This window comes from Pongo abelii, chromosome 2, assembly GCF_028885655.2.
Source record: "Pongo abelii isolate AG06213 chromosome 2, NHGRI_mPonAbe1-v2.0_pri, whole genome shotgun sequence".
Classification (NCBI taxonomy): Eukaryota; Metazoa; Chordata; class Mammalia; order Primates; family Hominidae; genus Pongo; species Pongo abelii.
Window position 1 is genome coordinate 138302689 of NC_085928.1, and position 14651 is coordinate 138317339.

The following is a 14651-nucleotide window of genomic DNA, read 5'->3' on the forward strand; positions in this document are numbered from 1 at the left end:
CAGCTATCATACTCATTAGGAAAATGGCTTAAAACATTCATAATTTGCTTTCTTCTGACTCACAAAAAGCACTTCTTGGATTTGGTATGGATGAGTTTCATTACCGATTCTGAATAATTGGTGATCCTTTGTGTCTTCACTAACAAAAGTACTTTTAAATGTATGAAATATTTTATTAATACTCCAGGTTCCATTTCTAGTGGGTTGCTTTTAATATTTGAGTACCCACTACTAAATCTAATCATCAGGGGACCTGGTGTTTCTTAAAAAGTCTTCTTGATGTATCTTAGCCTGTGTCTTCTCGGACAAAATGGACTGGTGAGGTGAGCAATAATGCCATCTTCTGAGTTTTGTTAATGGATACAGTCAATGGAAATTGTTGAGGCAGTCTCCTTACAAATACCTGGACACTGAATTTTTACAGTACAGTGGGGTGTGTGTGTGTGTGTGTGTGTGTGTAATTCATTGACTATGTGTGATTCTCTGAAATGACGAGCAAACCAATAACAACTTAACTCTCCCCGGCTCCCATTGTCACGACAGCCTGATGCTTTAACAGTCATTTGTGGTCTGGCGGCCAGCAACTTAATTCATTTGATGAGGCATCTGTTGCTTTGCCAGTTACTCCCTAATTGACCTGCAGAATCTTAGGTTTATATAAGCTTAAAGAAGTTCTTTTAGTCTTACTGAGATTCCCCTGTGTGTTCATCCATGGTTTAATTAAGGTATTAAGAATAGTGTTTCAGAACTCATTCAGCTCAATAGCAAAAATACAAATAACCCAACTTGAAAAATGGGCAGAGGGCTTGAATAGACATATCTCCAAAGGAGATATAAAAGTGGCCCACACATATATGAAAGAATGCTTATTAACATCACTAAACATCAGAGAAATGCAAATCAAAACCGCAGTGAGATATCAGCTCACACCTGTTAGAATGGCTACTATCAAAAATACAGGAGATAAGAAGTGTTGGTGAGGATGTGGAGAGTAAGAGAACTCTTGCACCCCGTTGGTGGGAATGTAAACTAGTACAGCCATTGTGGAAAACAATATGGAGGTTCATCAAAAATTAAAAATAGAAATATCCTATGATCTAGCAATCCCATTACTGGGTATTTCTCCAAAGGAAATGAAATCAGTATGTTGAAGAGATATCTGCACTCCATGCAGCATTATTCACAATAGCCGGGATATGGAAACAACCTACATGTCCATCAATAGATGACTGGATAAATAAACTATGGTATATATATGCAATGGAATATTATTCAGCCTTAAAAAGAAGATGATCCTCCATTTACAACAGCATGGGTGAACCTAGAGGACATTCTGCTAAATGAAATAAGCCAGACACAGAAGGAAAAATACTACATAATCTCGCATATATGTGCAATCTTAAACTAAAAATCAAATAGAAACAGAGAGTAGAACTGTAGTTTGGGGGGTCAGGGAGATGGGGATTTGTAGGTCAAAGGTACAAAGTTGCAGTTATGTACGATAAGTAAATCTAGAGATCTAATGTACAACATGGGGACTATAGTGAATAACACTGTGTACTGGAAATCTGCTCAGAGAATAGATTTTAGGTACTCTTACCACACACAAAAAAGAAAACTAACTATGTGAAATGATGGTTATGTTGCTTTTCTTGACTCTAGTAATCATTTGAACTAAGTATATATGTACATCGAGCATTATGTTGTACACCTTAAACATACACAACAAAAATCAATTAAAATTTAAAAAAAGAATAGTTTTTTTGTGAAAGCATGTTGGTGACTGCTAGGGCTCGGGGAGAGAGGGGAATGGGAAGAGTAACTGCGTAATGGACATGGAGTTTCCTCTGGGGGTGATGAAAATGTTTCAGAACCTATAGATAGAGTTGATGGTTGTGCAACATCATGAATGTACTAAATGCCACCAAATTGTTCACTTTAAAATGATTAATTTTATCTTATGGAAATTTCACTTCAAATTTTAAAAATTGTGTTTTAGTGGTGTGGTCTCCTAAGCCTGTATATGTGTTTTTTGTTTTGTTTTTTAAGTTTCAGATACATGAATTTGTTTAACGAGAAGATGACAGAAGTCTAAATTTTTAAAGCCCTTAGAACAAACATTTTAATTTATTCCACAGATTTAGAAATGGCACATACAGAAGACATGGGCTTTGTCTTCTGCAAACATTATTTTAAAAATTGGACTCCTATTTCCTACCTATACAATAAAAAGTCCTGCATCAAAAAGTGATTGATTTTAGTGTTTTGCTAAATTGGATCTACTGCAAAGCCCAGGCAGATTGATGTTATAGCACTAGCAGTCTTGAAGGAACTTTTTTAAAAAGAGAGATTTGGTTGAGCAGTGTCATTATCAGCTTCACCTGTGAGGGAAATTTCCCGAGGGAATTGGTGTCTGTCTCATGTTGCACTCCTTCGTATTGACAGATCCATTAGCGGATGTAATTAGAAAAGCAAAGTCAGACTTTGAATAATTAGGTTAAAGTCACAAATGATTTCTGGGCAAAATAATAGAAGCTGTTGCAGTTCAGCCTGCTGTTTCCTGCTTTACAGAGCTGAGTGAAATGGGCAGTTGCTGTATGCAGTGATTTCTTTCTTGTGTTGGAGGCTGATACTTTCCCAATAATAAAGTTTGAAATAGCAAAGACCTCACTTTGGCCCTTTGCAAATGTCTGAAGGGCTTCGTTTCCAGGGAATAAATGGGGCTGCGGAATGTTTTTGCTAAACAAAACATAGTCATAGCAAAAACAAAATTTACTTTATCCCAGGAGTGTTAAGAAATGTGTGGTTTTGTGAATTATGTTTTTTCTCTGTTTTCATTCCTTTCTTTTCCTTTTTTTTTTTAAGTTCTTGGAATAATGGTTTATTTATTTATATGGAGTTATTTTCTGAAAGAAAAGCAAAACACTTATTTCAAAAGACGTTTGGACTCCCATGCCACCCAAAATACCTTTTCAGCAGTAGTTTCTATATTTTGATTTTATAAAAGCCTGTTATTGGTAATAGAGTCTGGAATGAAAAAAAAAGATTTCCAAAAGATTCAAAATGCAATCATCTGATTCTAAACTTTTTGTTCATCTCAGTGCCAATATAGAAAAAAGGGGAATTAGGAAATAGAGGCCAGTATCAAATACCTGCAGATGAGTCCTTGAAGCTTTTGATGTACCTTGTGATGATGTGGGATGAACAGAACGACATCCTCCTCCCTGCATGATGGGTGATGCTCACACTGTGCCTGGACAGTGCCAGGATCAGAAATCGGAAGGAGTGCGGGGCATCCATCCCCCAACTTTATCAAATGCCCCATCCATACTCTGCAGGCTGCTAGGTCTTGGCTTTGGCCATATGGGACTGAAAATCAAATTACAATTAGTTGCCACATTTAAAGATTAGGAAGATTAAGATTTCGGACTTCTTGAAAGTAAGAGTTAGAAGTTCTGGCACCATTGGGCCCACTTGCCCATTAGCAGTAACCAGGCAAGAGACAAGATGCTGCCCCCTTGGGCAAGATGGGGCCTCAGTGTTCATTGCTGTCCCCCTGGCTCATGTCTCCTGTTTACTTGATTTCCCTGGCCTGCAGATACCTCTGTTACTGGTGTTGGGATCTGCACCAAGCCCTCTGTCCAGTGAGGAGATGAGACTCTGCCCCTGCCCAGGTCGGGGAGAAGCCAGGAGAGAATTGCCCTTGGCACTGCAGCAGGACAAAGCCCTGTTATGGGATGAAGATGGGCAGGAGTTCAAGAAAAGCCTGGCCAACACGGTGAAACCCTGTCTCCACTAAAAATACAAAAATTAGCTGGGCATGTTGGTGCACACTTGTAGTCCCAGCTACTCAGGGGGCTGAGGCAGGAGGATCACTTGAGTCCAGAAGGCGGAGGTTTCTGTGAGCCAAGATTGTGGCAGTGTGGGAGCACGTGGGTGTCCTTCCCAGATAAGGCAAGTGTGATCACTGTAGATAAAAACTATAGAACCTGACAGATTAGAAAGTGGAGAAAAAGTGTGATCAGCCCTCGTGGCAGCAGCCCACTCTGAGTAGGCTGGCATTTTCTCTTTTTGGAAGGTAACGGTGGCTAAGACAGCCATACCAGTGTCCCTTATCTTCAGACTATGAAGTTATAATTAGAAATTTTAACTTATGATGAGACGGTTCATGTGGTTCAGCCTTAGAGTCAGGTCCTGGTCAAAGGCCAGGAAGCCAAAGTAACTTCAGAATAACTCATGCCGTTTCCTTGTAGCTCTCCTCTAGGGTGAAGGAGACCCATCATCCTCAGTGATACTTAAAACATTCGTTTTCTCTCCCACCACTGGGCAGGCATCCCTTCCCTAGAACTCCTCTGAAAAGCTCCCCACACTCCCCCAGAGGACAGTTAGCCCAGAATCCCTAGTGCCTGGGCAGGAAGAAGGCTGGAACCCTCGGGCAGCAGTGATGTTTCTCCCGCCCACTGGCAGCGGGTATCTTCCAGCCTCTCCTTCCTCACTCCAGCCACCCACACATGCCATGTGGGTGTTCCTTATTCCAATTCTAGCTCTGGTTTGGGGGAACTCTTTCAGTTAACATTGAAAACAATTGTTATATTATCCAATATTACTTTTTAGTTAGAAACTGGTACCTCAGCCTCCAAATTGAAGTGATAAAATTATTGCATTTTAAAGTTGAAAGTGCCTTTTGCAATTGCCCATCCAAAGTCTTCATTTTGTAAATGAGGGTCCCAAGAGATGGGGAGGGAACTATATAGCTTGCCCAAGGTTACATAATTTGTAAATGAAATCAGGCAACTATTACAAAACAAAATAGTGGAGAGGTTACTCTGATAAGTAGGGTGAGAAACAGACCAACAGGCTACAACTGGTATGTCCATCCAAACGGAGAAATCATTCCTTTGTTTATTTGCCTAGGAGTAACACTGGGGAATTGGTCACTTCATAAGAACTATGTTTTCTTTTGTATTTTTAAGGTTAAGGTTCAAATAGAAACATGAGATTAAGGCCTTTAATCATATTTACAATAGGAGCCTTTTTTTATTGCTTTAAGATCATTGAGATTCATTTTTATTTGTTTCTTTTAACCATGAAGCTAAACTTACTTTGACAGCATGCATACCAAAAATTAAAGCCATAAAATTGCTTAGCTTTGACAGGAGATACATCTTTAGATTTTAAGATAAAAATTTAAAAGGTATTATGTTTTATTCAGGAAGCATTTAAATATAAAGTGGTTGATTGACTAACATTTTTGGTGCACCGATTTGGGAGCATGGAGGTTAAGGGGTGTGGGTGGGAATGGGGAAGGATTTCATGGCCCCACATCATGTTGTCATCACCATCCCGGGGTGACCAGTCCTCCCATTCACCACAGCCAGTGCCACCGTCCGTGATTGTTTTGTGTTCTGTAGATTACACACACATCATCCCACTTGATCCTCACAATGACGCTATGATGGAAGACAGGTTGATGTTGTTATCACCATTTTATACAAAGAAATTGAGTGTTCACATGCCTGGGGTTAGCAGGCAGTGAGGAGAGCAGCTGGTATAGAACCCTGTCTTCTTTTTTTTTTTCGAGACAGAGGTCTTACTCTGTCTCCCAGGGTGGAGTGCAGTGGCACGATTTCGGCTCACTGCAACCTCTGCCTCCTGGACTCAAGTGATCCTCCCGCCTCAGCCCCCTGAGTAGCTGGGACTATAGGTGCACGCCAACATGCGCAGCTAATATTTGTATTTTGGGTAGAGACAGGGTTTCACCATGTTGGCCAGGCTGGTTTCGAACTCCTGCTCTCAAATGATCCACCCAGCTCGGCCTCTAAAGTGCTGCGATTACAAGCATGAGCCACCATGCCCAGCAAGAACCCTGTCTTCTAAACATATTAACTACTTTTATTTTTTATTTTAGTGTGTTGCATAAGAGGAAACAAATGTATAAATTATCAAACTCTCAATAAAGGTTTATTTTATTATAGCAGGAAAAGTTTGAAAAATTTGAAACATTTAAAGAATATTGAACTGTAGAGACCAATATGAGTTTGAGTTAAATATGAGTTTGAGGGCCCATATTCGATGACACACAGATGCTGTTTGTATATAGTTTTATCAAAGAAGAGGGGATCTTGGTGCTGGATAGTATTCTTAGGTTTGATTGACAACGTGCAGTTGCCTCCCATAAAGGCTTACACTCCTACCAAAAGTACATTCAGTTTTTCAAACAAAACAACTGTCTCCGCCACATGTGGCTTTGCCCTTTCGGTTCAGCAGCCTTGTAATCTGTTGACAGCAGATGAAACCTGCCCCTGGTTTCCATAAGGTCGACACCCAGCATTTGCAGGATCTGGGACAAGAGGACAAAAGGAGATCTTGGGCTGGGCCAGGATTAGGGTGAGGGGAGTGAGGCAACATTTATAATAAATAAAGACAAGATCAGTGACAGTACTGTGCGAGCTGTATTGGAGCTTAAAGTGAAAGGAAAAAACACCGATCCTATCTTTTATTTATTTATTTATTTATTTAGTAACTCTGTCACTCCAGGCTGGAATGCAGTGGTGCGATCTCAGCTCACTGCCTCCTTGACCTCTCTGGGCTCAAGTGATCCTCCCATCTCAGCCTCCCTAGTAGCTGGCACTATAGGCACATGCCACCACACTCAGCTAATTTTTGTATTTTTTTGTACAGATGGAGTTTTGCCATATTGCCTAGGCTAGTCTCAAACTCCTGGGCTCAAGCGATTCTCCTGCCTCAGCCTCCCACAAGTGCTGGGATTACAGGCGTGAGCCACTGGCACTCAGCCTAATCTTATCTTTATCAAAAATTTTGATATGTTGTTCATCATTAATTTTTTGCACTGATTTTTATTTTTTCACATATTATATTAAATATTTATTTATCTTGGTTATTGAGCTTTTGGTGCTCCTTTAAAGTTTACACCTGTGGTGAGTTATCTCCTCACTTGCCTCCTCTTAGTCTCTGTCCTGCCTTGGGCCTGGGAGTGCACACAAAGGGGCACCATCCACCCTTACTGAAGACTAAGGAGGAAGTCTGCATGGCCCCCAGATTGAGCCCATGGCTGGCAAGGCAGGGGGTTCTAGGAGCTGGGCTGTGTGAAGAAGGCTGCTGGTCACAGGTTTTCTTGCCTGTGGAGAGGAGAGTGGGTGGAGGAGGGCCAAGCTGAAACTCTTTGGGGCAGTCGAACTCCCTGGGGAGCTTGTGAGACACAGATGGCTCAGATTCGATTCTGTAAGTCTAGCGTAGGACCCAAGTTTTCTCATTTCTTTCCTTTTTTTTTTTTTTTTTTGAGACGGAGTCTCACTCTGTCACCCAGGCTGGAGTGCAGTGGCGTGATCTCGGCTCACTGCACCCTCCACCTCCTGGGTTCAAGTGATTCTCCTGCCTCAGCCTCCCGAGTAGCTGGGACTACAGGCACCCACCACCACACCCAGCTAATTTTTTGTGTTTTTAGTAGAGATGGGGTTTCACCATGTTAGCCAGAATGGTCTTGATCTCCTGACCTTATGATCCGCCCGCCTCGGCTTCCCAAAGTACTGAGATTACAGGCATGAGCCACCACCCCCGGGCAAGTTTTCTCATTTCTAACAAGTTCCCAGGTGCTGCTGGACCAGGATGTGCACTTTGAGGACCCTTGCTCTAAAGCAGCAGTCCCCAGCCTTTTTGGCACCAGGGACTGGTTTACGGAAGGCAGTTTTTCCACGGATGGGGTTGGGGATGGGGGAGTGATTTTGGGATGATTCAAGCGCATTACATTTACTGTACACTTTATTTCTATTATTATTACATTATAATATATATTGAAATAATTATACAACTCATCATAATATATTGAAATAATTATACAACTCGGTGAGAGTCCTGAGCTTGTTTTCCTGCAACTAGAGGGTCCCATCTAGGGGTGATGAAAGACAGTGACAGATCATCAGGCATTAGATTCTCATAAGGAGTACACAACATAGATCCCTCATATGCGCAGTTCACAATAGGGTTCACGCTCCTAAGAGAATCTAATACCGCTGTTGATCTGACAGGAGGCAGAGCTCAGGTGGTAATGCTCGCTCACCTTGGGGTTCAGGACAAGCTTTAGAGCAGGGGTCTCTCTCGCCTGCATCCAAGAAGCTGCTTGTGAGACACCTTGACAAGGTTTCCGTGCACGGGGAATACGGAGAGGCTCAGGATTCTTTACCAGACTTCTTTATATGTTACCAGACTTGGATTTGTTTATCTAGCAGCATATCCTGAATGTACCCTTCAGGGGAAAGATTGCATACTTTACTGCTTTCCTGGCCAGTCCTACATTTGTCACTCTTATTAATGGAGCCTTCTCCAGGATGCTGAATGCTTGTTTTAGAGTGAATCATGGCTATAGATTTTTTTTTCCTGTAAATTTCTTGCATGATGTATGGAAATGAGAGCTACAGTATCTGATGTTAGGTGGTTCTTAAGTACCCCTAGGTTTTATTTTAAAATTTGTTTTTAAAAAGAGTACATTGGCCGGGCATGGTGTCTCATGCCTGTAATCCCAGCACTTTAGGGAGAGGCTGAGGTGGGTAGATCACTAGGTCAGGAGATCCAGATCATCCTGGCCAACATGGTGAAACCTGTCTCTACTAAAAATACAAAAATTAGCTAGGCATGCTGGCATGTGCCTGTAGTCCCAGCTACTCAGGAGGCTGAGGCAGGAGAATCACTTGAACCTGGGAGGCGGAGGTTGCAGTGAGCCAAGATCATGCCACTGCACTCCAGCCTGGGCCAAAGAGGGAGACTCTGTCTCAAAAAAAAAAAAAAAAACCAGCACATTAAGGCCCAGGCAGGAAGATCGTTTAAAACCAGCAGTTTGTGACCAGCCTGGGCAACATGGCAAGACCCCATCTCTACAAGAAATTTAAAAATTAGCTGGACATGCTGGCATGTGCCTGTAGTCCCAGCAACTCTGGAGGCTGAGACAATAGGAGGATCGCTTGAGCCCAGGAGATCAAGGCTTCAGGGAGCTGTGATCGCACCACTTTACTCCAGCCCGGGTGACAGAGAGAGGCTCTGTCTCAAAATAAATAAAGAAGAATAAATTTAAGAAAAATTAGAAAATTTAAAAAGCACATTATTTTTAAAAGTACATTAAAAACTTTTAAATAATATTGTTTTTATATGTAAAGAGGAAAATAAAAATGACTCATAAACTTTCCACCCAAATCACTGGTGGTAATGGGATGGAAAGTATAAAATACAGTAAAAACGACTTTCTACCCTTTCCTCCCTACTCCAGTCCCTCTCTTCAATGTTGATGTTTGTATGTTTTCTTCCAGGAAAAAAAAGATTTTTATTTATGTCTGTCCATCTTTCTAATGTTATTTACACAAGAGTGACCATACCATTAACACTGTTAGGCACCTTTTTTTTTTTTTAACTTAGCAGTGTATCTTGGACTTGTTTCTATATCAGCACATAACAGATTTACTTTAATCTTCTTAATGGTTCATAGGATTAATCACTGGGGTATTCCAGTGTTTAACTAGTCCTGCAATTAAGATTGCTGTTAGAGCAACCCAGTAGCAAATACCATATATCTTGAAAGACATTCGTGAGTCCAGCCATAGAAGTACTACCAGTAGTAGGGTTGCTGGACAAAGAGTGTGTGCATTTTTAGGTTTGAAGGCCAATACCACCGTGCCCTCAAGAAAGGTTCACTCCCACCACGATGAGGGCCATGCCTGTTTCCCCAACACCCTTGCATGCAGTGAATATTACAGAAGTGAAAAAGGAAAATGTATTATTCCAATAGCAATAAAATATAGAATAACTAGGAATAAACCTGATAAATATGTGCTATCTGTGTGAAGAAAACTTTAGTATGCTCCAGAGGGACCCAAAGGAAGACTTGAGCAAATCAAAATTTTGCCAGTTTCTTGCATGGGAACTTGCAGCGTGGTGAAAATATTCATTCTCAGTTAGGCTATGATTTGAACATGACGCATTAAAAATACCCACAAACTTTTTTAGTGGAGGAAGGGGTATTTACTGAGCTGATTTTTAAAGATCATTTAGAAAAACAAATTAGGAAAATTCAAAATATAAACAGGAATATAGGAAGATTTGACAAGTAGTTTAACCAGATATTAAAACATAATATGAAATTAAAATTGTTTGAAGTAGTGTTTTATACAAATAATGGATCACAGTCATAAACTCATATTTGGGAATATAATGAATGATAAATGGCACATGATATATGGCATCTCAAATCAATGAGGAAAAATGGATAAACCCCTGTGGTGGGGGGGAGTTAAATTCATATTGCACACTTTACATGGGATAAATTCCAAATCGATAAAAGATTTATATGCAAAAAATAAAATATGGGAATTCACAAGAGAATTGTTTTATAATCCCACGTCTTTCTGCTATGACATAAAACTCAGAAGCCATTGAAAGCAAGATTGGTAAATTCAGCTTCATTTAAAAAGTTTTTCATGGAATCACTTGAACCCAGGAGGCAGAGTTTGCAGTGAGTGGGGATAGCGCCACTGCACTCCAGCCTGGGCAACAGAGAGAGACTTTGTCTTAAAAAAAAAATTTTCATGGCAAAACCCACTATATGCAAAGTCAAAAGGCAAGTGACAAATTGGGGGCTGATACATTAAAAACTAAATTTCCTAATATGTAAAGAGTTCTTACAAACCAATAGAAAAAAAGCCCAATGACTCAATAGGACACGAGGCAAAGATAATGGACAGACAGTTCACAGACAAGGAGACACAGCATTTAAATACGAAATGTTTAATAAGAAAAAATACAAATTACATAATAAGATAAATATAAGTTACCATCTCACAGAGATCTTTTTTTTTCACTGAGAATAGTCAGAGTATGGGAAAAGAAATAACTTTATACATCACTGATGGCAGATAAATCCATACTACTCTATGGAGGAAATAGCACTAACTGAAAAAATTACAATGCACACATGTATATGTGTGTGATATATATATATTTACATCTCTGATTTTTTATTTATTTTTTGTGGGTACATAGTAGGTGTATATATTTATAGGGTACATGAGATGTTTTGATACAGGCACACACTGCATATATTTTTAACCCAGCAATTCCACATCTAGGAATTTATTTTTTATATGTACTATAAGCGCACACATGCAAAATCATGTAGGAATGATATTTTTCACTAAAAGATTACTTGTAAGAGCAAAAGTTTGCATACTCCATGGTATATCACACAATGGATCTGTAGAAAAGAGTGAGAAAGCACTCTGTGTACTGCTATGAAATGGTCTCTAAGAAAAGTATACTGATTTGTTGTTTTTTTTTTTTTTTTGCTTTTTGAGACCGAGTTTAGCTCTTGTTGCCCGGGCTGGAGTGCAGTGGCGCAATCTCGGCTCACTGCAACCTCCGCCTCCCAGGTTCAAGAGATTCTTCCACCTCAGCCTCCCAAGTAGCTGGGATTACAGGCATGCACCACCACATCGGACTAATTTTTTATATTTTTAGCAGAGATGGGGTTTCATCGTGTTGGCCAGGCTGGTCCAAACTCCTGACCTCAAGTGATCCGCCTGCCTCGGCCTCCCAAAGTGCAGTGATTATAGGCATGAGCCACTGCCCCTGGCCGAAAACTATACTGTTAATTGATAAAAATTGATTCTAAAAAGCTAGGTGTGTAATGTTATGCTGACATTTGTGTAGAAGAGGAGGGAAATATATAGACCTGTTTACTTTTGTATGAATTCTTTGATTGTTAATGCATATACACACAAAACGATAATACTGATTTCTTTTGACTTTTGAACCTTGTTTGCCCTTCTCAAAAATAAGTAAATTAAAAATCCAAATTTTAAAACAATTCAATAGGTAAAAATATTCCTGGTTTTGATTTGTGTAATTCTAATGCTGAATTAAAGTGTGTTTTCAAATATTGGTTAGCCTTTTACATTTTTAAGGCAATTGCCTATTCATATATTTTTCCCATTTAAAAATTATTTTGGGGTGGGGAGTGTTTTGCAAATTTAAGGAAATTAGCCCTTTGTCTTAAGGGTCACAGAAATTTTGTTCCAGTTTATCTTTTGACTTTGTTGATGCTGCTTTTTGCCACCTAGTATTTTTATATTTGCTCAATGTATTTTTCTTCTTTTCCCTTCCCGTCCTCCTTTCTTTCTTTATTTCTGTGTGTGTTTTTTTTTAGAGGGTGGAAATGACATTTTCATTGTGATCACTGAGAAGACGACTCTAGATCTAAGACAGTCCATTATTATTTTATTTCATTTTATTTTTGAGACAGTGCCTTGCTCTGTTGCCCAGGCTAGAGTGCAGTATGGCCTGATCATGGCTCACTGCAAACCTCCCCGTTTCCAGCTCAAGCGATCTTCCCACTTCAGCCTCCTGAGTAGCCAGGACCACAAGCACTGGCTAATTTTGAGGGGTTTTTTTGTGTGTGTTTTTTTTTTGTTTGTTTATTTATTTGTTTGTTTGTTTAAGAGAGACCGGGTTTTACCATGTTGCCCAGGCTGGTCTCAAACTTCTAGGCTCAAGCGATCCATCTGCCTCGGCCTCCCAGAGTGCTGGGATTATAGGCCTGAGCCACCACGCCTGGCCGACATCCAATTATTAATGCCTTTGGGTGATTTGGAAAACGACAGGCTGCTTATAAAGTCTGTTTGAAGACAGTAAAAACTGGGACAAACTCATTTTAGCAGTAACCTAGAGGATCCTCCCCGAGGGCAAGGGAAGAGGGGCTTGGGCAGGGCTGGGTGGGCGTTGTGGGTCTCTGATGAGCCTCTCCTCTCTCCACTCCAGCGGAGCTCCCTGGGTCCTCAGCAGTGAGGCTGGCCTCCCTGCGTGACCTGCCCGCCCAGCTCCTGGAGCTGTACCAGCAGGGCTTCTCGCTGGCGGCCCTGCACCCCTTCGTGCAGCCCACCCATGAGCGGGAGAAGACGCCCCTGGAGCACATCTTTAGAGCCATCCTGATCAAGAAAACCGACACGTAAGGCCTCCATGGGTGAATGGGTAGCATCCTGTTGTGGCTAAGATGTGCTCAATAGAGGAGGGGAAGCGAGAGGATGGGGTTGGGGGTTGAAATTTGCATGCTGTCCTCAGGGCCTCAGCCCTCAGACAGGTGAGGCAAAAAGTTAGACAACCCAGAGAGGTTTCCTAGCATCCTGCGATGAAAAACAAATGCATGTCCAACAGCAAGTAGAGAGTTCCATTTTACATTCTTTCCCTCTTTTAACTCACTGGATTAAACTCAAGCTAGAAAAATTCTCCTCAGAAGAAGCATATGCCCAGAATTATGTGGCTAGTAAAAGTGCAATACTTTTAAACTGAAAGGCATGGCTGGAAAACAAATAATTTTGTTTAGAGGCTATAGACAAACTTAATGTCTTCCCCCAAAGTCTAGAAATACTTTAACATTTTGCACCTACCATAAATTCTGTCAATCACTTGACAGTTAAAAAAACACAAAAAATAAACCCCACCTAAATAAAATGCTATAATTGGCTTGGTCTTGATTTAGATTTTCAGGGCTTGGGGATGTTTTTCAGTTTGGGCTTGCCCAGTTGAATGCTTATGACTATATTTCAGTTGAGCCTAATTAAGAAAAGAGAAGTGGGGTTAGTCTTTCAAAAGGAACAATATTAATTTTGGTTTCTTTTTTTTTTTAAGAAAAAACAGTGAGGATGGGATGGAGAGAGCAGTATGTTTTTCCTGCTTTCATAAAAATAAAAATTAAAATGAAGTCTGGGAAAGGAAATCAGATTTGTCTTTTGGCCAACTATCATAGAAGGAATGACAGCATGTGCCACATTTTAAAAAGGGAGTGCAGAGCAGCTCCTTCTTGTTCTCTCTTTTTGAAGTCACTTTGCAGGTAGACAAAGCATTTGGCTGGTGTGCTCATAAGGGACAGCTGTGAGGCATGAGGTTGCGTGTCTAAGACTGACTCCTGTTTCCTTTCCTTTCCTTTCCTTTATTTCTTCGTGGTTGATCAAGCTCTGGGGCTCTTACTCTACATCAACACACATTAGAATTCAAAGTGAAAGGTGGTGCATGTTTTTGCTCGAACCCAGAATTCACACATTTTTTGGTAGGGCAAGACTTTTCTCAGTGTCTGCCTTTTATGTGTATTAGTTTTTCTTTCTCTCTCTCTCTCTCTCTTTTTTTTTTTCTGTAGAAACGAGGTCTCCCTATGTTGCCTAGGCTGATCTTGAAATCCTGGCCTCAAGCGATCCTCCCACCTTGGCCTCCCAAACCACTGGGATTATAGGTGTGAGCCACTGAGCCTGGCTGCATATTGGTTTCTTTTCTTTTCTTTTTTATTTCTTTGAGATGGTGTCTCACTCTGTCACCCAGGCTGGAGCACAGTGGCATGATCTCAGCTCACTGCAACCTTTGCCTCTCAGGCTCAAGCCATCCTTCCACCTCAGCCTCCCAGGTAGCTGGGACTACAGGTGCACGCCACCATGCCTGGCTAATTTTTTAATTTTTGGTAGAGACTGGGTTTCGCCATGTTGCCTAGACTGGTCTGGAACTTCTGGGCTCAAGAGAGTTTCCCACGTAGGCCTCTCAAAGTGCTGGGATTAGAGGTGTGAGCCACCACGCCCAGTCCATTATTGGTTCCTTTATGTTGATTGGCT

At 40.9% G+C, this 14651-nt stretch overlaps 1 protein-coding gene across 5 annotated transcripts in view; it reads left to right on the forward strand.

Moving 5' to 3' along the window:
* Positions 1-14651, forward strand: part of RFTN1 (raftlin, lipid raft linker 1) — a 202387-nt gene that overhangs the window by 70624 nt on the left and 117112 nt on the right. For 3 of the 5 annotated variants that reach the window (XM_002814026.6, XM_009239287.4, XM_054552553.2), the window contains exon 3: positions 12817-13003. The exons of the other annotated variants lie outside the window; for them this stretch is intronic. In XM_002814026.6, coding sequence (XP_002814072.5) covers positions 12817-13003 — 187 coding nt within the window. The remainder of the gene's footprint in view (positions 1-12816; positions 13004-14651) is intronic. 5 annotated transcript variants of the gene reach the window in all.